We start from the raw sequence: 22,408 nt of genomic DNA, 5'->3' as shown, positions 1-22,408 counted from the left end.
TCTCTGTGAGGTACCTTAACGACTACTTTGATCATCAACATGCAACCACCAAATGACCGATCATCTTACTACCAAATCACAAACTCTAAACAGTCCAGCTCCACTAATCATCACAAAGTTAATGATTTAATTAAGAAGAGATGAGGGTTGCCGGAATTTGCTCGATCTGCCTCTGAATGTTCGAGCAGACAGCGGGACATAAGGAGCGAGCCAAACCTCGCCGTGAGATTGCATCAAAGACAGACAACACACTGGCCACAGAAACAGTCTTGTTGGTTTATGAAAATCATGAAGCATAAGCCAATTAAAATAACAGCTCAGTAAAGGTGTGAACACACACGCTGTCAGAACTCAGCAGGGTTCACAACAAAGGAGGAAGAATCATTGATCTTATGTCTTGAAATGCAGGGTTTTCTTCTGAAGCCAGGTCAGTTAAACTGCAGACATTTTGACTGAAGGATTAGTGAACTAAGATTGCAGAAATGTATCTTGGTTAACAAACTAACATAATGAAATGTTTAAAAATATCACATTTACTAATTAGGAATAATAATCAAAAACATAGCCTGCAAAAAAAAAAAAAAGAAAAGAAAAAAGAAAAAGAGATAAAGTAACAGAGATGCAGAAACCCCTCCTGAGTAAGTAGAAAACCTTGCAACCCTTTGAAGGTATCTGTTTTAAAAATTCTTTTTATTCTGATGTTTAAATATATAATCAAGTCGGAGAAACACACTCAACACAGTGCATCAAAAAATGTAACCACATACAAAGGCAGCTTTTCAAAAGGCATAATTAAGAATAAAATACCATTTCCAAAAGGCTTTCACAGTATGACTACTGTTGTTTATAAGGAAAATAACCAGCTAACATTACCGAACAAATACTAAACCTATTTATCTTGAGATATTACAAGTGGTGCCCGAGATTGTTTTCAACGAATTAAAGGGAACCCACTATGCTCATTTCCTCTATATATTTATTCTTGGACATTACTAAAATAGTTTTGCATGATTTTGAAACTATGTCTTTCATCTTATAACAGGCCTTGGTGCACCCCTCAGCTCATCCTCTGAAACAAGCTTTTTGAGCTTTCTTCATCCTTCCCTTAAGGAAACTTTCTTCTGATTGGTTGTCCCTTATAAAAAAGCCCATCTAAACAGTGGGTGGTAGGAGATGTATGCCTGGGATTACCATATTTAGGATATCCCTTCTCTCTGCCATACAGAGCCAAGAGTAGAAAAACGCTGTTAGAGTAGTTTGAAGCCTGAGCCTTTTGCTTATAGGGATTAGTTGTACTTATACATACACTGACCTCATTATTTTAAGCTTTGGCCATGATTACCAGGAGCACCATATACACAGACAGAAAAGAAGGAAACACAAAATAGGATCACTTTCAAGTCATTATCTATGTGTTTAACTAAAATGAATTGAAATGAAATGAATCGACAGCTCAGCATCTTAGCAAGATAAGCAGTTTGATTTTAGCTACAAATATCTATTTTATTCTACAAAAGACACATTTTTCAGAGTGCCTGGCTTTCAGTGCAATACAATAATTTGTCTATTCATTTTGTGTCTTTTGTTATCTTCTTTTCTTGGCTTGCCACTGAGACAGTTTCCCTCTTTGTTACATAATCGGATGGAAATCATTATATCGATTGATGAAAAATTCTCTTGGAGTTACTTATTTTGTAATTCCCCTAATGCAATCCATGGATGTGTATTGCACACATACATTTTAAATTGCTTCAACCCATGTACCCATTTTCCTTTTACCAAGTTATCATAACTATTTACACAAACTGAACAGAGCATTAGCTGAGCTCAGGTAAATTCAGCCTGGAGTATCGGCTGATGGTTCAGCTGATCCTCATCTTTGTAAATATCCAGTTTGCAAATCACAAAAAGACACTGTCTTTAAAGAGTTTTTTCTTGCACATTCTTACTGCACACCTGCAAGCCACCTTGCAACCCACCACAGTTCCTTCTTTGCATTCTGTGTCTGCCTTAATGCATATGATGCCCTTTGTCATTCATGCATACTCTGTTCTCTGCTAAGGTCTTGCTGCTGCTCACCAGTATGCAAGTGAAAGCTAGCTATTTTTTCCCTGCCTTATGCTTTCCAAATATGTGGACAGAAGGGTGGGGATTTGTCCCAAAACAAAACCTGCTAAATATATCTTACTGCAGACTGACAAACAATCTTCTTCCGACTGTACCCACCAAGCACTGAATGACCACTAACATTGTTTTCTGGGCTAAATCTTGTCAGGTAGTCATGGCCTTAAAAACAAATCCCTGTATGTCTAAATTTGGTTGAAAAAGTAAGTTAAAATTCATCTTTTCAAGACATTGCAAAGATGTCTAGAAATAAAAATGGGCTCTTTTTGCTGTTAGCGCATTCAAAGGCAGTCTGACAACACAGAGTGATGACTGCAAATAAATCCCACAAAACCAAAACCAAAAATTTATTCACAACCTCATGTATTCAAATTATAAAGAAGCCCAAAAGCAGTAAACATGTCTTCTTGTATTCACGGTAAACCAACCAACTCTTGGACAGCTTATTAAACACCTGCATAACTATGCAACAATAATCTAAGGGTGACAATAAGTTCACTGTGATGGATTACCCTGCTCCAGCAGTCGTGAAGTCTGCTGATTTTCACAGTGCAGCAAAATAACGGAAAATTATGACTGGTGGGAAAAGTAGGAGTTCTTTGGGAAACAACAGTAATTTTAAGTAAATGTGAGATGCAGGTTTGAAATGCAATATTCAGGGAATGTTTTGTAAGGTCAGGAGAGAATTACAGCTGACAGGTTGCTAACAGAGTGTAAGTATTGTCAAAGTGCAAATATAAAACAAACTCTTACCTATCAGGGAGCACTCTTTTCGTGTAGAAATCAGGGAGTCCATCATCCAGAGGGCTTATCCCACCATTTTCACTGCAGTGCTGTGCACACACAGACACAAACACACACTTAAAATCTTTTTAGAGAGGTCAGTTTAGTGGGTTTCATTTGTGAATGTTATGTATTTGCAATAAAACAAATGGATTACAATGCCTTTACTGAGATGACATAATCCAGTTGCAGGCACCCAATTTGAATAGATTACTTCTGCAAAGATAGCAGTCATCGCCAGCAGGCACATATTTTGGGAAATGGGAGAATTATGCATAGATATATAGATAAATGGTTGGAGATTTGCGTAAAGGTGATGTATACTGAATTATTGGGTGCAGCTGCAGATTATTTAACATTTTAATATGTGTCAAACAGTGCCAAGATCAGGCAAGCTTTACTCTCTCAGACGGGATGTGCCCTCCCTTGTGTCTCCGCGGAGGCCTTGGACGAACTCGCGTTACGTGATGAAGGGGCAGACCCTGCGTAGGCAGCTCTGACAGACCCTCCCAGGATGCCGAACGGGATAGCGGTGACGAGTATGATGGCACGGAAGGGGGTGGAGAGGAGCTGGAGTCATCACACAGGCCTGATGGCAGCGAGGAGCAACAAAGGGATAGAGAGGATGTGAGGACAAGAAACTGAGAAGGAACTGTCAAAGAGTGGGGAGATTACAGGGAGTCATCATTTCTGCTTCAAAGTCATCAAATTCAAAACAATCAGTAACTGCTCTGACATATAGTGACTCAGACTTGGCTCAGGCTAGATTATAACAGCCATTAACAGACTTCTGAGAAGAAGAGATGGAAAAGAGGGGAAAACCGACTACAGAAAACGCTAATGGAGCTTCGGGAGAGACAAGGAAGGGGTCAGAGCTGACTGAAGAGAGAGGATAATAGGCTATACAGCAGTACTCACTCAGCCTGGTGGAGACAGGTCGTATTCGTCTTGTTCTAGAGCTGTGCTTCTTAATGGCTATTGTGTCCTGGGAGAAAAAAAGAAAAAGTAAAAGTTGCTGAGATGCTGAGGGAAGGAATTAGAACGAGACACGCATGCAAACAGGCAAACAGGTCAACGGAAATATTGTACAAGACGACCTTTAGGGCAATCACCGCTTTTGCCAATGAAGACTTGTCAAGTCAAGGTGCAAATTTTAGACATATTGATCATGATGCTGTTTAAAATCCAGCAAAAGCTTATGGATTTCACATGTAGAAAGAGCAAAAATGTTCCCAGTGAAGCCTTTCTCTAGTTGAGTGGCCTTATATGTATAATGTAGGCCCAATGAAAAAAGACTGACTTTATTGTGTGTAGAGAAAATGTGGCAACCACAAATCAGCAGAAGTGCTGTTGTGCATACGTCACATAACTGCGGAGTTGGTGTATGGAGCCATGAGGCATGTTAGAGTAAGCTGACAAAAACCAGAGGTCTCCCTGCTACAGTTAGGAGAGACAGATTTGAAAAGGTAAGAAAAACAGACTGAGGAAACCCAAAGTTTTAAGTTAAAGATCCAATTGAAAATAAATTACTGCAGAGAGATTTTCAGAAGAAACAAAACAGCTGGCTAAGTGTTTCTGGCCTTGATAGAGGTGCTGCTCTAGGGATGACACTGCCAGTCTCATCAATTTGGTCCATACTGCAATAGAAAGTAGCACAATAAGGGGGTGAAAATTTCAGCCAACTCAAACATTTGGTTTATATATCTGCAATATAACTGTACCATCATTTAGACACCAGCTTCACAAGACTGCTAATATTATCAATAGCCCATCAAGGTAAATGAATCTTAGGTTATGAGTGCAAAATTAGACGTAAATATAATTAATTACATTTTAAATATAACAGAAAGACCCAGGACGGATCCTTGAGGATCTCCACAGGTAATGTTAGCAATTACTGTTACTGTCACCAAAATCAGGCACAAGAGCAGACAATGCAAAGACCGTTTACTTCCCTCAAGAATATTGACCCGGACTGTGATTGCGTAAAATATTTGAAATGAAGCTTGATCAAATGCATTTCATTAAAAAGCTGAGACACCAAAGTACTGAAGCCTACAATGTCCATGATGTATTAGTTGAGACAGCAAGGTATTGGTTTCATTTTTGCAATACAACAATCTTCACTAGCTGTATTACTCAATGAAATAGCAATGTTTCAAATTCCTTGCAGGTAATGATTGAGCAGACTGTGATGTATAAAGTCCCGTACTTAAAGTAGATTCTTGAGATAATGTCAGGGGGACGGTTTTACTCCTGCAGTTTTACCAGCTGTGTTGTAGATACTGAGCTATTGATTTAGTGCGTCAGCAGAAATTTCCTTTTTCTTCCTTTTTTCAGGTTTATTCGGCCTCCTGGCATTTCAGCCATATTGGTAACATTCAGATAATATTTGGTTTCAGGTTTAGTTTTCTCATTTGGAGAGATGATAAGAAGAATTCTGCAACTAATAGACAGACAAAAGCTCTAATTTACTGTTAATGAGCAAATGTAGATACAGCACACAGCGGAGAACTCATTTTAAAACTGGGAAAGGGAAGGAGGTGTAGCTGCTCCATAAGAAGATAAGAATATTTTAATAACTTCAGAATTTTGTGCATCAACATCATGGAGAGCCACAAACTTAAATATTCATCTTTAAAAAGCCTGCTTTTTCTTCATTGTCCATTGTCTATTGTATCTAACAATAACTTGATTTCTGTTTAATGCCAGTCAGGCTTTCAGGGTAGCAATTATTGGCCTTTTGAAACATGGACATTCAATATCGTGCTTCAATCACTACAATCAGTAGAAGCTTCTAAAGGCCAAAACACAATTGTACTGACTATACATCATCAATTCAAGTATTGTTAAAGCGTCTCCAGTGAAGGAGTGGGAGCCTTTCAATATTTCTGACCTTTAACTGTAGTGTTCCTGTCAGGAAAGTCAGCTTAATGTTTCAAATGTCAAAACCCGGAGGAAAAAGTCCTCATTCCTGCAAGTTTTGTCACTACTGAAACACTATTTTTGCCTTAGCTGTAGTGCTCAAATTTAATAACGGGATAAACAAGCAGGGGATCGTAAACCTAATTTAATCAGCACACTTGCTGATGCATATATGATTGCAATGACAAACATGAAATATTGCGATTATGCAACAAAATACAAAACTGAGAAACAATTCTCCTTTCCATGTCAGACACAAATTGAAAACGGTTTGAAATATTAGACTAATATATGTGAAATCACACTACTTCAGGGTCTTTATGAGAGTCATGATACTTTATCATAACTCCAGGAATTCAGTTTCTACAGCTAGCTGCTCAGAGGCAAAATAAATGCTGAAGGCAAGGTGGGGGGGACTACTTCCTGGGCTTTTTCAATTTGCTAAAGATTGCTAAGAGGTAATGTTAGATGGGATAAAATTAATTTAAATCTCTGAAATGATTTTGTTTGATAGCAAGAAAAGATCACACGGAGAGGGCTGCAGGTAATAAAGCCCCCTCAGCCCATTTGTGTTGATAAAATTGGGCATACTAAAAAAAAGTAAAACATTTCCTGTAAACATTTACATTTAGTTATCATTTCATATTTACTAACGGCATCCTTATCTCATTTCATTTCGATGGCATGTTGGTGCAGTGTTTACTGTTACTGCTTTACAATTAGAGGGTTTCAGTCTCAACCACCTGGTTCAAACGGGTCTTTCTATGTGTTCTGGAGCTTGGATGCTTCCTCAAGGTACTGTGACTTCCTCCCTTAGTTCAAAGACATTGGTGTTAGGTTAAATGGCAATTTGAAAATTTGAAACTGGCCCTGAGTGTGGTTGTTTATCCGTCTGTCTGTGTTGGCCCTGTGATGGACTGGTGACTAGACTGGCCCACCGGCTCCAGCCCAGCCTGAATTGGATAAATACTTACAAAAACGGAAGGATTTAAAGTAAACAAAAAAATTGAAAAATTAAACTCTGCGCCTCTCGCAACTGCTCATTTAACATCGGAGCACATGAACCCTGGGTAACGCTCTGCTATGACTTCAGGAATATGCAATTTCAAAAGTGTAGCTGAAGTTCAACAAAAAATTCTGGGAGGCTGAATTTTCTGGAAAATTTGATAGCGATTGTGGTAGCGACCACAATTGAAGGCATGTAGAAAACCACAAATTCCCAATTTGTGAGGTGTACTCCCTTCACCCTCCAACTGGTGGCAGCAGATGGCTCCCACTCCCTGAGCCTGGTTCTGCTGGAGGTTTTGTTCCTGTTAAAAGGGAGTTTTTCCTTCCCACTATTGCCAAGTGCTTTCTTACAGGGGGTTGTTTGACTGTTGGGGTTTTGCTTCTTGGCTGTTTTTGCGTTTTAGCATTATATCAATAAAACTGAATTCACTTTAAATATTTAATTGAATATTTCTCGTATATGGGTCCCAAGACACACGAAAGTTCACTCACTATGCTGGTGCTGAGCTCTTCATCTGTGATGTCCAGAGAGTCCCTGTGCCTGTTAAACCTCCAGCCTGTCCCATCTTCACACGTCCCCTCCCAGCATTTAAGATGAGAGACCTGCCGAGTCTGAGAAAGACAGCACTCCTAAAACTTTTGCTCCAAACAAAACCTGTGTATCCTTTACAGTTTCACAGTAAATGCTTTGTGTTTACCAGGTTCTTATGGGTGGCATAGAGCTCCTGAAGGATCTGGTCCACGATGGAGTTGGTGAGATAGGAAACCACTGACAGCTTTACTTCTCTGCAGAAGATTGGGTTAGAGGAAAGGGAGAGACTGACGGGAAGAAGCTTGGTAAAAGTGAGAGCAAATCAATATTCTTCTTATCAAATTCAGACTTATTGTTGCTGCTTCAGCGTCTCACTTACTCCAAGGCTCTGTGAATGTCCTGTGCTGCTCTTTCCATAAGGGCAGTGCGAATGGCAGAGCGAGGGATGGACACACGCTCAGAGACAGATGAGAGGGGTGGGCTTAATCTCTCTGCTGCAGAAGAAGATAGAGGGCAGAGCTCGCGGCACAGAGACACCATGGAGTCGACAATCACCTGCAATGGATGCCAGCGATCGGTGACTCTGTCATCTGTTACATATCAGTGTCAAAAAAAAGAGGCTGCTAGATGTACCTGCAGCTCCTTGTCAGCAGCTTTGGCAAGTTCGCCAGCCAAGGAGTCGAGTCTCTGCCGCACCGGCCCATCCACAGACAGCACATGAGCGAGCTCACACAGTGAAGGGTAGAGCTTGGAGCACCACAGAGAAAGGATTCATTCATATTCAGTGTGACAACAATGCAAATACTACGCTTGCACATTTCACATCACTCACAGCGCGAGAGTTCCTCGCCTCTTTTAGCACTTGTTTTGCAGCTTGAATCTCCTCCATCTCTCCGACGCCCCGTAATAAACACACCTGCTGCTGGACACGCACACAGAGGCGCTCCATCACCTTGGAAACAGACAGGCGGGGGAGTGTTACAAGTGCAAACACTCACAAACAGACGCAGATGCGAGCGCACGCTGACGAGCCCTACCTGTTCGGCGGTGCTGGTGACCAGGCCCTGATGGAGCCGCAAAGCCTGTCTCTGAGAGAAGCGCTGAGTCTGGTTGTTCCTCACCAGAGCACGCTGGATCTGTGCGGCAAAACGATTATCACGATTATACTCTCACCATGAAAACATGAAGAGCACAAACAGAACATAAGAGGCGGCAATGCAAGAAGGAGATTTCAGCAGAAGGAAGAAAGTGCAAAGAGCCAAGTAGAGGGTGCTGTCATTTTACAACAAGCAACAAAAGCATCTTAAGACTAAGATGACTGTAGAATCCTTGTTAAAGCTTTAGAGGTGGCTCCCTAAAGCTCTTAGAAATTAACACAGCCTTTATCCAAAGCCCTTGTCCCTCTCCTTTCCTCAAGAGAGAAATAATTACAGTAATAACTAGAATTTGCTTGTTAAGTCTAATTTATGAATCTCCTAAAATGCCACTTTCCCGATGCTGTTTGAGTTTACATTCATGTATTCATAAACAAGTAAACAGAAAAATAAATGAACAAAATTATTGCACATTTATTCACCACTGTCTGTTTGTCGGCACCGCAAACAGAATATGTTAAGAGGCTCTTCATGGTAGGCGCTTGCACTCAGTCTTAAGTGCTGCAGAAATTTAAGAACATATGAAGAAAACATTCTTTCACAGTTAGGCTTAGGATGAACTTGCTTTCCCGATAAGCCTGTAGTACAGCTTCATCTCAGACATATGAAGCTTTTAGATAAACCTCGTCATCTCTTGATGAATTTCACTGTTTTGTGCGAAACTACGCAGATTCCTCCAGAGGTCCAAATTTTTGCACAACACGTTTCTTTGAGCACACCAAGTTTTCATTCAAATACCTCATATTTGTTTTCATTTGCTTCGGATAATGTCTTTGTCTACAGTCATAAACATCTGCTCATTTATGACCTCAAAGCATTTGATGAATTTATAAAAAGGGCAGAAATTAATTTTGAAGAGTCAACACCAAAGTGTTTTGTTGTGAACTAGAAGAATTTAATTAAATCCCTCTAGCGTCTCCTGTAGGTTGAAAGCTTTTAGGGATTAGGGTTGTTAGGTAGGGCTCTTTATCTCTATTTTTGAGTTACCCCAACGGTCCCCAGGCCACTGATGAAGAAGCTATTAAGCTTTTTTTAATCTTCCCAGTTTTAAGTAGTACTGTAATAACTTTATTGGTGGCTTTACTCCAACCGTCCCAACCTTGGTCAACGCCTGCTCTGTCCTCTCAGGGGCGCTGCGGTACGCCTGGCTGATGTCACTTAGGGGTAGAGGCATGTACTGTAAGGTGAAATTACTGAGAGGAGAAAGCAGAAAACGAGGGAAGGGACAAGTTATTAAGGGAGACAGTAAGAGACTAAAAAGAGAAAATAAAGTGGGTTACAGAGTCCAGGGTTAGTTAGGGTTAATATCCCCACTGGACAGAGCTCATCCTAAAATATTTTTCCTGTGCCATTCAGTGACTGAGTAATACTTTGATCCTTGCAACCATGTCATCTTTTGCCTAAAGGCAAGTCTGGACCACTTAAGATAGCAAAGTGGAAAACAACAATTTGCACAGCTGAGCAACATGGTTAAATGTTCTCAAACATTCTTTAATAACATTTCTTAAAAATAGTTCTAGCAGTAGATGTGTAAGACATGCTCTTATTTATTGATTAGAGTCCAGTGGGCATACATACAGAATAGATGTTGATAATATATATTTTTTAACACTCTTACTGTTCAAGTGCTCGGGCCACATCGAGAAATCCTGCTGCGGAGGTGTTGTTGCGATCCCATGTCACACTCCTGCAGGGCAAGGTCAGAGTTGCATAGAATACAAACTTCCACACAGAGCACAAGTCACTGCAAAGACTGCAGAAACCCAGGAAAAAAAACTTTACACTTAGTCTTTCGTTCACCTGAGTGTTGTGTTGATTTGAAGGGCTTTGCTCAGCATCTTGGCTCCAATGTCTTCCATGCTATTCCCGCTCAGATCCACTTTTCTCAAGCAGGTGTTGCTACCCAGGGCGTTGACTAGCACGGTGCCCCGAGAACGCAGGCGTGAGTCGCAGAGGGACAAAGACTGAAGGGCCTGTAGAGGGAGGGGTTACAAGCATGTGAGTTAATAAACGAAGCGGAGAAGACTGTTCAGGAAAAAGAAAAGAAGCACGAGAAGCCAGGAGGTGACATTTAGCAAATAGTGCTTTGACTTGACTTTACATGCTGTTTGCATGAATTATTCACAATATGTGTAGTGATATAGACACTGCGCCCACAATGTTAACAGAGGAACAGTAATAATTGATGAAACAGTGACACATCTCCAGTGAAACATAATGCAAAAATTATGTGCCCAGGAATCTGAGCAGTATTTTAACTGTAAGCAGAACCCTACTTTTAATTAAAAGCAGTATAAAGAAAGTTGACATATGGGGAAAAAAATGTACAAAAATATATTCTCATTTTGAATTTGACACAAACAAATATATGTAATCATTCAGTCTTCTGAAAAAAACATTATTTATTATTTTAATAATTTAAGTAACTGAAAGTCAATTAAGTTTATCTTTGCAGAATATGATGAATTTTAATGTCTCTGCAGCTGATTTATGCTTTTTCTATTTCTACTGTTTGCAATCAAAGCACATTGCCCTTTAAATTTTGTATATCTATTCTAGTTACTCACACATTCTTCTTCTTGCATGAGTTGAACTAGCTTCTGCAACACTTCATCCAGAACCCTGCAGATGACAAACACGGAAACAAAGCAGGATGAGCTGGGTCGAGTCATCTCCTGCTGCCTGAGGAATGGCAGCCACTTATGAAAACAGAACTACAAGAACAAATGTGTATATTCAAGCTGGCATATGCAGTGCAAGCATGTTTGTGCTCAGATACACACACAGTCATGCGCATAGGGTATATCCATAAATAACTGCAGTAAAGCATGACAGAGAGCACTGACAGCACCTGTTTTTGATGTTGAAGTTCTTGCCCAGATGAAGGTGTTTGAGGGAAGGGTGTCTAGAGAGGGCTGGCAGGACTGTGAGTAAGTCTGCGTCGAGACCTGTCAAAACACACACACACACAGCTCGACATTAGCAGCCCACTCCAACCTCAGCTGCCCAAGGATAAAAAGTCAAGGTCATGGTTGGATGTTCTGCAGCGTGCCACTGTACCGTTGTCGGAGATATCGAGAGTAGCGATGGAGGAGACTCTAGGGAAGAGTTCCTGGATTACAGCAGCTCCTGCAGACCTTAGCTGGAGAGAGATAGAGACAGATGGGAAAACTAACATGTGCACAGCCATGAATCAGAGTCATTTTAACTTCAGTCTTTGGGGAATTGTTCCATTTTCCACAGTGGGGCAAATTTATGGATTTATGTCCCTGCAAGCTTTGCTTTGTTTGTGATCTGCAGCAGTTCAGCTCAAAGAGAGGGGAAACCCTTTACGCTTCAGTACACAATCCTCTGTACTGTTTAGCTATTTGATTTACTTAAAATATATAGGATTATCATTAGTAAGCTCTTTAAATCTAGTAAAATACAGGGAGTGCAGAATTATCAGGCAAGTTGTATTTTTGAGGAATAATTTTATTATTGAACAACAACCATGTTCTCAACGAACCCAAAAAACTCATTAATATCAAAGCTGAATGTTTTTGGAAGTAGTTTTTAGTTTGTTTTTAGTTTTAGCTATTTTAAGGGGATATCTGTGTGTGCAGGTGACTATTACTGTGCATAATTATTAGGCAACTTAACAAAAAACAAATATATACCCATTTCAATTATTTATTTTTACCAGTGAAACCAATATAACATCTCCACATTCACAAATATACATTTCTGACATTCAAAAACCAAACAAAAACAAATCAGCGACCAATATAGCCACCTTTCTTTGCAAGGACACTCAAAAGCCTGCCATCCATGGATTCTGTCAGTGTTTTGATCTGTTCACCATCAACATTGCGTGCAGCAGCAACCACAGCCTCCCAGACACTGTTCAGAGAGGTGTGCTGTTTTCCCTCCTTGTAAATCTCACATTTGATGATGGACCACAGGTTGTCAATGGGGTTCAGATCAGGTGAACAAGGTGGCCATGTCATTAGTTTTTCTTCTTTTATACCCTTTCTTGCCAGCCACGCTGTGGAGTTCTTGGACGCGTGTGATGGAGCATTGTCCTGCATGAAAATCATGTTTTTCTTGAAGGATGCAGACTTTTTCCTGTACCACTGCTTGAAGAAGGTGTCTTCCAGAAACTGGCAGTAGGACTGGGAGTTGAGCTTGACTCCATCCTCAACCCGAAAAGGCCCCACAAGCTCATCTTTGATGATACCAGCCCAAACCAGTACTCCACCTCCACCTTGCTGGCGTCTGAGTCGGACTGGAGCTCTCTGCCCTTTACCAATCCAGCCACGGGCCCATCAAGACTCACTCTCATTTCATCAGTCCATAAAACCTTAGAAAAACCAGTCTTGAGATATTTCTTGGCCCAGTCTTGACGTTTCAGCTTGTGTGTCTTGTTCAGTGGTGGTCGTCTTTCAGCCTTTCTTACCTTGGCCATGTCTCTGAGTATTGCACACCTTGTGCTTTTGGGCACTCCAGTGATGTTGCAGCTCTGAAATATGGCCAAACTGGTGGCAAGTGGCATCTTGGCAGCTGCACGCTTGACTTTTCTCAGTTCATGGGCAGTTATTTTGCGCCTTGGTTTTTCCACACGCTTCTTGCGACCCTGTTGACTATTTTGAATGAAACGCTTGATTGTTCGATGATCACGCTTCAGAAGCTTTGCAATTTTGAGACTTCTGCATCCCTCTGCAAGATATCTCACTATTTTTGACTTTTCTGAGCCTGTCAAGTCCTTCTTTTGACCCATTTTGCCAAAGGAAAGGACGTTGCCTGATAATTATGCACACCTGATATAGGGTGTTGATGTCATTAGACCACACCCCTTCTCATTACAGAGATGCACATCACCTAATATGCTTAATTGGTAGTAGGCTTTCGAGCCTATACAGCTTAGAGTAAGACAACATGCATGAAGAGGATGATGTGGACAAAATGCTCATTTGCCTAATAATTCTGCACTCCCTGTAAGTAAAAGCATAACAGATTTTTGGCAGTTGACAGTCATATTATAACATAGCTGACACTTCTGCCCTTACAGTATTTAGTGTTGGAATGAACTACAATTACAAGTACATAAACATAATTTAGAGGTATTTGTGTTTGGGGTGCTTTGACATATATCAACAGATATCACTATAAATTTGACAAATACTGAAAGGCTACAAATCTAAAAAAAATAACTTAATTCTTTTATATTTACAGTGATATTAATTTCTTTCCTTCAATCACATCATTTGGCAGCAGGACGCATACATCTACCTGTGAGGAGAAGCTTATGATGGTGACAGGCGGTAAACATTAAAAGCACCCCCCCCACACACACACACACACACACACACACCACATACACACCCCCACCTCCGGCAACGCACACAAAAAAAGAAAAATCAAGATGAATTAAAAAAAAAGAAAAGAAAGTCAGTTTAAAAGTAAAGCTTCTAACTGCAGAATGTAAATCTATAAAACTGTGGGCTGAAACTAAGAGACTTATGACCTTATACAAACCAGATGTCTATTTACATAACCAGCAGAAACACTATTATTTTTCTAGCTACTGCCAGGCAATTGCAAAGCTAATATTTATATTCTGCCATCTTCCCTTCTGGGGGAAATACACTTAAGCTGCCAAGTACTATGGTGTGTTAACCAGTGTCTAACTCTCCCAAATAACTTTTTTTGGGAAGTTGATAACTCTTTGTTGGTTTGCCATCAAGAGACCAAGTTTCACATTACATGCATGGTCATTTGATCCATTTTTAGTCTAAAAATACTGATAATGGCTGCTTGCAGTAAATAATCTTAACACTTTTACAAAAGTTCACCTTGGTAAAACTCCCTTTCAAAATGCTTTCAAAGTCCAATTTGAAAATAAAACTTTTCGGTTTATCTCAACTGCATCTGATGCAAGATACGCTCATCTGATACACTCCAGTGTAAATAAAATCAGCTGCATATGGAGGCCATGAAAGCTTGCTACTTTCTTGCACTATAAACCTGTCAATGAAACCGAAAGCACAAGTTAAAGCTCACATCTGCACTCTGCATTTGGTTCAGAGGGATTCAAAAACACAGGTGACCTATAGCTCAATACTCCGCCTGGACACCTCCCGTGTTGAAATCCGGTGTAGGTGTGAAGATGAGCTCTCACCTCACAGCCGCTGATGTCCAGATGAAGGTCATTGATATGAGGATTGGAGGTTAACCCTGTGAGGAGAGCCCTGCGGAGACAGAAAGAAGAGAAATGACGGACAAGGAAAAGACAAGCAGAAGGAGTATTAAAGGTCTCGCTGGCACAGCCTTTATTGCAGAGGAGTTCAGATAAAAGGGAGCATATTTGGATAGAGAATTAGAAGTGACATGGTAGGTACCTCAGAACATCAGGGGGCAGCTTCATAGAGGCCAGGCTGACATGAGTGAGGCTGAAAGCTGAGCTGAAAAACTGACGGAACAACGGCAGCGTATCCTTCACTTTCCTATTGGATTAGAAATCCCCCCCCCCCACAGAGGATCAAAGCGAGAAGATGTAGAGGTGAAGAGATAATACGGAGAGTGGGATGGGATGAAACCGACCACACACAGCAGATGAAGTCACACTGTTGACATTCCAGGTAAATTTGAGTGCAGAGCTGAGTGTAGACTACTGACAAAGAATGAGAAATATGAGTGAATATTGCTTTGGTGTAAGAGGAGGGAGCGAGTGGGGTCAAATGATAGATAGCTCTGCTTAAACATTCATGAGTCTTATCTATGCAGACTGTGCCGAAAGTTCTGCTTTTAAACGACAGTAGACACACCCACAGAGAGGAAACACAATGTTCCAGAGATTCCCACAAAGCACATTTCTGATTTCCCATTAAGCAAGAAATGAAGATAACAACTGACAAAAAAAGAAAAAGAAAAAAAGATGGAGACGGAATGACATGAGCGGAAAGATGATGCCTTTAAGGTGAAATAGGGATGATGTCTTCCCAGATTTGGGTTTGGAGCTGCGTTTATTGTTTCGGTAATCTTAAAGATATGACTAACCTGTGGGAGAAGGAATTTTTGGAAAGATTCAGAAAGGAGAGATCAGCGCAACACCCCCTCAGAAGAGCCCCAAATAGCTGCATGACACACAGGGTGGAAACGGTTAATTTGGGCTGAGAATTGCACGCAGAGAGAAATGCATTTTTTTTTAAAATTGCACATGCATTAGGGATGCGCAGATAGTGATGGCAATGTTGCTTTTTTGTGTTTATTTTTGTTTTGTTGAAGAAATCTCAATTATAAAAAAAACAACTTCACTGACTTCTAGCTTGTCGTCACGCACTCTTTGAACATTTAGCAGCAGACAAACGTTGGCAAGTGCTATCCAAAAAATGTAATCTTAGTTACCAATAAGCCCTTACTGCTCTTCAGGCGATATCAAAGTGCATCCCAAAGACACACATTTGATCACACCCACCCATTAAATACTCACTGAGTCAACACAGCAGTCTGTGCCCGACAGATCCAAGTGGACCAGGCAGTTGGGTTGAGACAAGAAGAGATAAAGGTTCTGCGAATAGATCGAGAAGAGGAGAAACATCGTATTAGGCTGAAAAAGTGGAGATTAAATGGGGCAGCGTGTATTTGTGTTTCCAGATGGCTTGTGCTTTCTGACCGATGCATCCTCCCCCGAGAGGACCCCGGGGTTCTTGCTCAGGTCCAGGTGCAGCAGGGAGTTAGAGTACTCATCGCTGGAGCACAAAGCCTGAGAGAGAGAAACCACTCCTGAGAGAAAGGGGAGTAGAGCGCAGAGAGATGAAATGAAAAATGAGAAAGATGAGAGCTGGTAGCTGTACAATATTAAAAAGGAGAAAGAGAATGCTCTCAAAACATTTTGTGTCTTTAAATTATTCATAGACATCTTGGAGCAGCAGGTATCAGTGGATGTTATGGGAAGTAGCGCAATTCAATGTAATATTTAAATTCTCCGCTGGGTACCCTGTACGATGAGACAGTAGCAGAAGGCATGCTGCCTGCAGGGCAGCACATGACATTGTAAGTAAATATGGAGTCATAGCGGGGCGAAAGCATAAAACAAAGCTCTGAAAACATTATATCCCCTCAACCACAGTATGATCTAACCCGAGCTCTGAAAGCTGCAGGGGATCCAACTTGTTCTCCTCCTGATTTTGGTGAGTAACACCTGTGCCATACTTTTATTTAACTCACAGACAGGGGTAAATAAGGAAAAAAACAAGGTGGGGCAACTCCTAACCTTTGGAGGTGAGTGAGGTCTTGGAGAGGTTGAGGAGACGAAGCCCCTTGCTGAGGCGACACACTTGCTGGATTAAGTTGGACACACCTGCAGCATGAACACAGCAGATATAACAAGTGAGTCGCAGAATTTCTTGTCACTTGAAAGTAATTTTCACTGTAACAGATGTACCTGCTTCTGAGTTAACGGATCAGGTACCAGATAAGCCAAAATGAGCCACTATTTTCTTTTACTATTGGACTCAACAGACCCTTTCGGGTAATATTTAGATATAGAACAATGAGAGCCAGTGAAAATAGAACTGTCTTTCTTCATCACATCAAACACAAGCTTGAGTTTTTCTCCAGACCCAAAAATTAAATTAGAAAAACAAAAAAGGGAGATAATTTACGATACCTTGGTTATCCAGTGAGTTGTGCGCCAAGTTGAGGGAATGGATGACAGATGCAGGGTTCTCTGAAAGAGCTACTGACATCTTCTGTGGGAAGTCACTGCAAAAGTGGGTGTGCAGTTACCTACAGAGAGCTGCAACTGCAGTTGAAGTATCAGGTTCATTATAAATCTCTTGGTTTATAAATGTTGAGTGCCCATCATGATGTACTGATGTGCTTTTTGTGTGACTTTTGCTGCATTGCCACTACAAGTGACATAGTTACAACAGCCACGTGTGGCCAGAAACACAGTTTTCATAGTTTTGCTGCAGTTCAGGGGTGTCAAACATAGGGCCCATGGGCTGGAACCGGCCTGGCAAAGACTCCTATCTGGCCCACTGGATAGTTTTGAAAAATGTGAAGGAGGGCATTAATTTTGAACTTTTAGCTGTATTTTCAAAGGTTTTGCAGCTTTGGCTACTGACAAAGATGTCCCTTACAACCATTCTTACTACACTAGAGTAAATAAGTTATAGATAAAGATAGAAAAGATAAACAATGACATGAGAGAAAACTCATCTACTATGGAAATGTCATTTTTTACAATATGCTCGCATTTTTTTAAAAGGACATTTTATGTGAATTAACAAAATGTTTCTGTTGTTTCATTACAGGACCGTCTGGGATTTAAGCTACCAGAACTTTGTCTGTAATTTTACATATTTATTTCTTACAATTTAAGCTCAAACTGTCATTCCTGGCAAATTTATTTCATTTATTAGATCAATATTTCTCTATCATGTAGAAAAAGAAGTGCCATCTGTTAAATGTGTAGTCAAACTTTGCACTGATGGAAGCAGGAGTTTCACTGATCCAACCCACCTAAGATCAAAGTGGGCTGGTATGTGTCCCACAGTGTAAAATGAGTTTGACATCTTTGCTCTAGTTACTTGTTGACATGTTCTCTGAGCTTCTGTGTTTGAGAGGAAACATAAAAGCATACCATAGCTGATTCTTAAATAAATCGCTGCAGAGCTTCAGGCCAGCTCATATTTTGCAGTTATATATATATATATATATATATATATATATATATATATATATTTTTTTTGTAATGAATGAATTTTAAGTCAAACATTCAAAATGTGATTAAATTGCAAACTTTCAGCTTTAATTAAAGACGTTTTTAAAACTCAGTACTGCATTATTTAGGAAATACATCCATTTTTATACATAGTAGCTCATTTTCAGAGGCTCAAAATTAATTGGAAAAACTAACAATTTTAAATACAAGGATTATTTTTAATACTTGGATAGAAATTCACAGCCAGTGACTGTCTGAAGTCTAGAACCCGTGGATATCACCAAATGCTGCCTTTCTTCCCTTTAGATTCTCAGCCAGGCCTTTACTGCAACCAGATTTCAGTCATTGATTGTTTGTGGTTCTCTCTGCATTCAGGTTTGTCTTCCGTTACTTTAAAGGAATGGTCCATTAGGTTAAGATGAAGTGACTGACTTGGTCCTTCAGAATTCATCCTGCTACTTTTATCAGCAGTCACACTATCAATAAACACTTGTGACCCGGATCCACTGGCATCTATACATGACCACGCCAAAACATTGCGTCCACCATGTTTGACAGATGATGTGGTATGCTTCAGATCATGAGCAGTTTCTGTCTTTTTCCATACTTTGTCTTTCCATCATTCTGGTACAAGTTCATCTTGTTTTCAATAAACCAACTAGTATTTTTCCAGAACTGTGCAGGACGAGAAGTTTTCTCACAAAATCTAATCTGACCTTGTTGTTCTTGAATGTAACCAGTGGTTTGCACCTTGTTGTGACTCCTCTGTGTTTCTATTCATGATGATGTCTCAAGAATGTAGTCAAGGCGCTTCTAAAATCATCTGTTTTAGTTGTCTTCTATAGTCTTGTCGGCTTTTTGATGCTCATTCATTTAAAAGATCCAGTATATTGTTCATTTGACCATTCAAAGTTTTTTCTATATGTGATCGTCTTCCTTATTTGCATTGGCATCTGCGCCAAACTCACATAAAGAATTCCAGTGAACAGCTACCAAAACAAGTCCAACTCCTCATCCTTGCATCTTCTTTTACCTGGCTAATTTGTCATACAGTAATGAGGGAACATACCTCACCTGCTTAGGAAACTGCTTGTCAGCCAATGGTCAAATTATTTTTGAGCCTCTGAAAATGGGAGATTCTGTATAAAAACACAATTCCTAAACTGTTAAAGAAAAGTTTTATAAAACCACTTAAATCAAAACTAAAAGTCTGAAATTTAGAGGCAAAAATTCTATAAAATCCAACAACTTTTGGCCCTCATTGTATTTGTAGCGAGACACTTCTTCACCAAAGCATGAACACAGCTTAACAGCATAAAACACAAAGATATTTGATGTCATTCAATGAAGCGATTGAAACAACTGACAAACACTGTGGTGTCACTATGAACTAAAACTCTATGAACTTACACTACATTCACAGACAAGCACTTACGCATACAATACATATATAATATATAATTCAGTAGTACAGAGATTTAGCCTTGTTCAAGGACATACAAGTTAATCAAAATAAGGCCAACAATTGACTCATAGAAGCAGCATTCTCAGGTATTCTGACCAAGTTCTTAGCATGGGTCAATCATTAAAAGACAAACACCACTAAGGTTCACAAAATACACTTAAAACCGTTTGGTAAATGTTGTCATTTGCATTAAAAAAAAAATCAAGGCAGGATAAAATTAATGCCCATTTCAGGAATCAGAGTTTCTATAATAGTCAAAGCACAAAAAGTAAATGAAGACTGCTACTCACGATTTTAACCCAGCATTCTCCAGAGTGATCTCTTCAAGGCTGGAGGATTTGCTGACTGTGTGCAGGACCTGCTCAGTGACCTCTGAGCCCTGATGCATGAAAGACATATTTAAAACCTTGGTCGGTGACCCTTCAGGAATACTGTAAGGTGTAGCACACAAGTTTATACTTACAATGCGCAGGTCTTTGCAGTACAGTTTAGTGAACCAGGTGTTGTAAGCCATTGATGCAACAATGACAGCCAAATCTCTGTAAAAGGGAAAAACTGGATAAATGAGGAACTGTAATTTGGCTGCAATATTGCCCAACCGCCATTCGTTCCTGACCTGCTCTCCAGGTGGCTGAAGTCCAGCAAGTTAAACTCCCTGTTGTCCTGAGAGTGATAGATGGTGTCCACATCCTAGGAGAAACATTATCAATGAGTGCATGACACCCCCCTCATATTGTGCACAGTCATATATATGTAACATTCAAACACACTCACAGTAACACAGGCACAGCCCCACAGCTCTTACCCACTGCACTTCCTCCTTGCAGCTGATGCCATTATAGTCGCACAGAGCAGCGTAAGTCTCTGAGAAGCCTCCTGAGAAAGGAAAGGGGGAGGAACAAACAGAAGAGGGGGAAAAAAAGAGTTGATGAGAACAGCTGCTTCCTTCAGCAGTAAATGGCAAAAAAGGGAGGAAAATGCACACAGAAACATTTGTCCAAATTATCAATCTTTTATATGTGTGACAGCACTAAAAAGAACATCTGGGAGAGCATTTGTAAAGTACGTGTGCCAACTTCCTCTTGAGTCTGCCAAGTGGTGTACACATGCTCATATCTGTGTGTGACTGCCTGTGTATGCATGCGTGCAAATTCCCATGTTTGATGATAACGTCTCTTTTACCGCAGGCCCTCTGTGTCTCCACTGAAGTCTCGGAGCTGGGTGAATACTTCCTGCTGCCCTCCGAAAGGTCACTGTCTGAATGACAGATGGAAGGGCTGCAAACATAAAAGAAACACAGATACTGTAAGGAATCATTTATCTTTTGATAATTGCGCAAATAAAGGTCATCCTTCTTTAAACTTTCCAATTTTTCACCACTGCACAGACGTGACTATTTATTCTCATTTTATCTTGAGAGGCACCGACACTTACGCAAAAATGGAGTTGTTGAATATTCGAGACAGAGCGAAATTTATATGGCTGACCACATGATTGAGGTGTTCCCGTGACTCAAACCTCAGGGAGTAACTGGACTTGTCAGTGTCGATAACAACCTGCGCATAAGAAAAATATCCGTAAAAGACTGAAAAATATCGTGGCAGTTGAATCTTAAATTTCATTTATTAAACAAATTAATGTTTCTATTTTTTAATTACTTGCAATTAAACTATATGAATTATATATGAAACCACTGGACTAGTTAAATGGAATGATGACACAACTTCGTAGATTATCTGTCTGTTATAATAAACACTAAAGTGAAGGAGCAAACAACTGCAAGTATAAATGCAAGTATATCAGAGCTATATCAGGTACTTGACTATGATAGGAAAGATTTATCCCTTACATAAGCACATAGCCAGGTTTACCTTGATAACTTATACTGGACCTTAATCTCTGTTATGCTGTAGCTCTTTTCCACAACAGCCACTGACCCGGAGATTTCTATGAGCTGAACCTTTAAGAGCCCCTGAGGTCTAGATTGAAAGATCTTCCTTGTTTTTCTCCACAGCTGTTTTCACACACCCACTGCATCTCTAAACTTTTCTACACATGTGAGAAAGCAAATGTCTGAATCAGTCAGACTGGATTTTGCCCTGCCAGCTACCAAGTATATAGTCTGCATAATGTAAAAATTGAACCAATGTGAGAACAGTAAGTAGAAGTCATTGCAACCTTACTACAGAAAATACCTGTAGTAGTGAAAATAGGCCTGAATTGGAAAATCTTCTGTTGTGTGCTGCATGTGGCACGAATTTGGACAACGTACGGACATGATTCTGGTCCCATTGTCAAGAATTCAGTGTAAAAAACTGATATTAACTGGGTGGCAATTTGCATTTTAGTTAAGGCCACTACAATACAGTCAAAAGAAGACTATTTCCATCTGCAGTCATTTATGTTTGGTGCCATAGAGCTACCAGACCTTCCATTCGCATACATAGATAGATAAGACAAAGAGACCAGTAGCAAGACTCCACCACAGAACAGAGCGGGTTTGATATTCGTTAAATTAGTCCAAAAAAAAAAAACATGGAGCTGGGCTATAAAGCAGCTTGCAGAGCAACAACTGTGGGCCAGCCAAAGAAGCTTGAGTAGCTAATTGGATACATAGAGGGGTATCATCTCAGCCGATCTCATCTCCGTTGATATGAGCTGGCAATGAGATCAGCTGATCTGCTGAGATTACAGCTAAGCTTACTTGC

At 40.2% G+C, this 22,408-nt stretch overlaps 1 protein-coding gene across 2 annotated transcripts in view; it reads right to left on the bottom strand.

The window, feature by feature from the left end:
* LOC113016176 (capping protein, Arp2/3 and myosin-I linker protein 3-like) overlaps positions 1-22,408 on the bottom strand; it is a 35,115-nt gene that overhangs the window by 6,000 nt on the left and 6,707 nt on the right. For both annotated transcript variants that reach the window (XM_026158788.1, XM_026158789.1), the window contains exons 5-32: positions 21,135-21,256; positions 20,883-20,977; positions 20,506-20,576; positions 20,317-20,390; positions 20,164-20,239; positions 19,991-20,079; positions 17,177-17,271; positions 16,781-16,867; positions 16,181-16,290; positions 15,998-16,075; positions 15,565-15,641; positions 14,907-15,011; positions 14,687-14,756; positions 11,587-11,668; positions 11,378-11,474; positions 11,094-11,148; positions 10,327-10,499; positions 10,145-10,213; positions 9,626-9,719; positions 8,410-8,508; positions 8,205-8,324; positions 8,006-8,119; positions 7,752-7,927; positions 7,539-7,626; positions 7,333-7,452; positions 3,826-3,892; positions 3,309-3,496; positions 2,878-2,957 (exon numbers count right to left, since the gene is read on the bottom strand). In XM_026158788.1, coding sequence (XP_026014573.1) covers positions 2,878-2,957; positions 3,309-3,496; positions 3,826-3,892; positions 7,333-7,452; positions 7,539-7,626; positions 7,752-7,927; positions 8,006-8,119; positions 8,205-8,324; positions 8,410-8,508; positions 9,626-9,719; positions 10,145-10,213; positions 10,327-10,499; positions 11,094-11,148; positions 11,378-11,474; positions 11,587-11,668; positions 14,687-14,756; positions 14,907-15,011; positions 15,565-15,641; positions 15,998-16,075; positions 16,181-16,290; positions 16,781-16,867; positions 17,177-17,271; positions 19,991-20,079; positions 20,164-20,239; positions 20,317-20,390; positions 20,506-20,576; positions 20,883-20,977; positions 21,135-21,256 — 2,771 coding nt within the window. The remainder of the gene's footprint in view (positions 1-2,877; positions 2,958-3,308; positions 3,497-3,825; positions 3,893-7,332; positions 7,453-7,538; positions 7,627-7,751; positions 7,928-8,005; positions 8,120-8,204; positions 8,325-8,409; positions 8,509-9,625; positions 9,720-10,144; positions 10,214-10,326; positions 10,500-11,093; positions 11,149-11,377; positions 11,475-11,586; positions 11,669-14,686; positions 14,757-14,906; positions 15,012-15,564; positions 15,642-15,997; positions 16,076-16,180; positions 16,291-16,780; positions 16,868-17,176; positions 17,272-19,990; positions 20,080-20,163; positions 20,240-20,316; positions 20,391-20,505; positions 20,577-20,882; positions 20,978-21,134; positions 21,257-22,408) is intronic.

Source organism: Astatotilapia calliptera, chromosome 23 (genome assembly GCF_900246225.1).
Source record: "Astatotilapia calliptera chromosome 23, fAstCal1.2, whole genome shotgun sequence".
Lineage (NCBI taxonomy): Eukaryota > Metazoa > Chordata > Actinopteri > Cichliformes > Cichlidae > Astatotilapia > Astatotilapia calliptera.
This window is presented reverse-complemented; position numbering and strand designations above follow the sequence as displayed.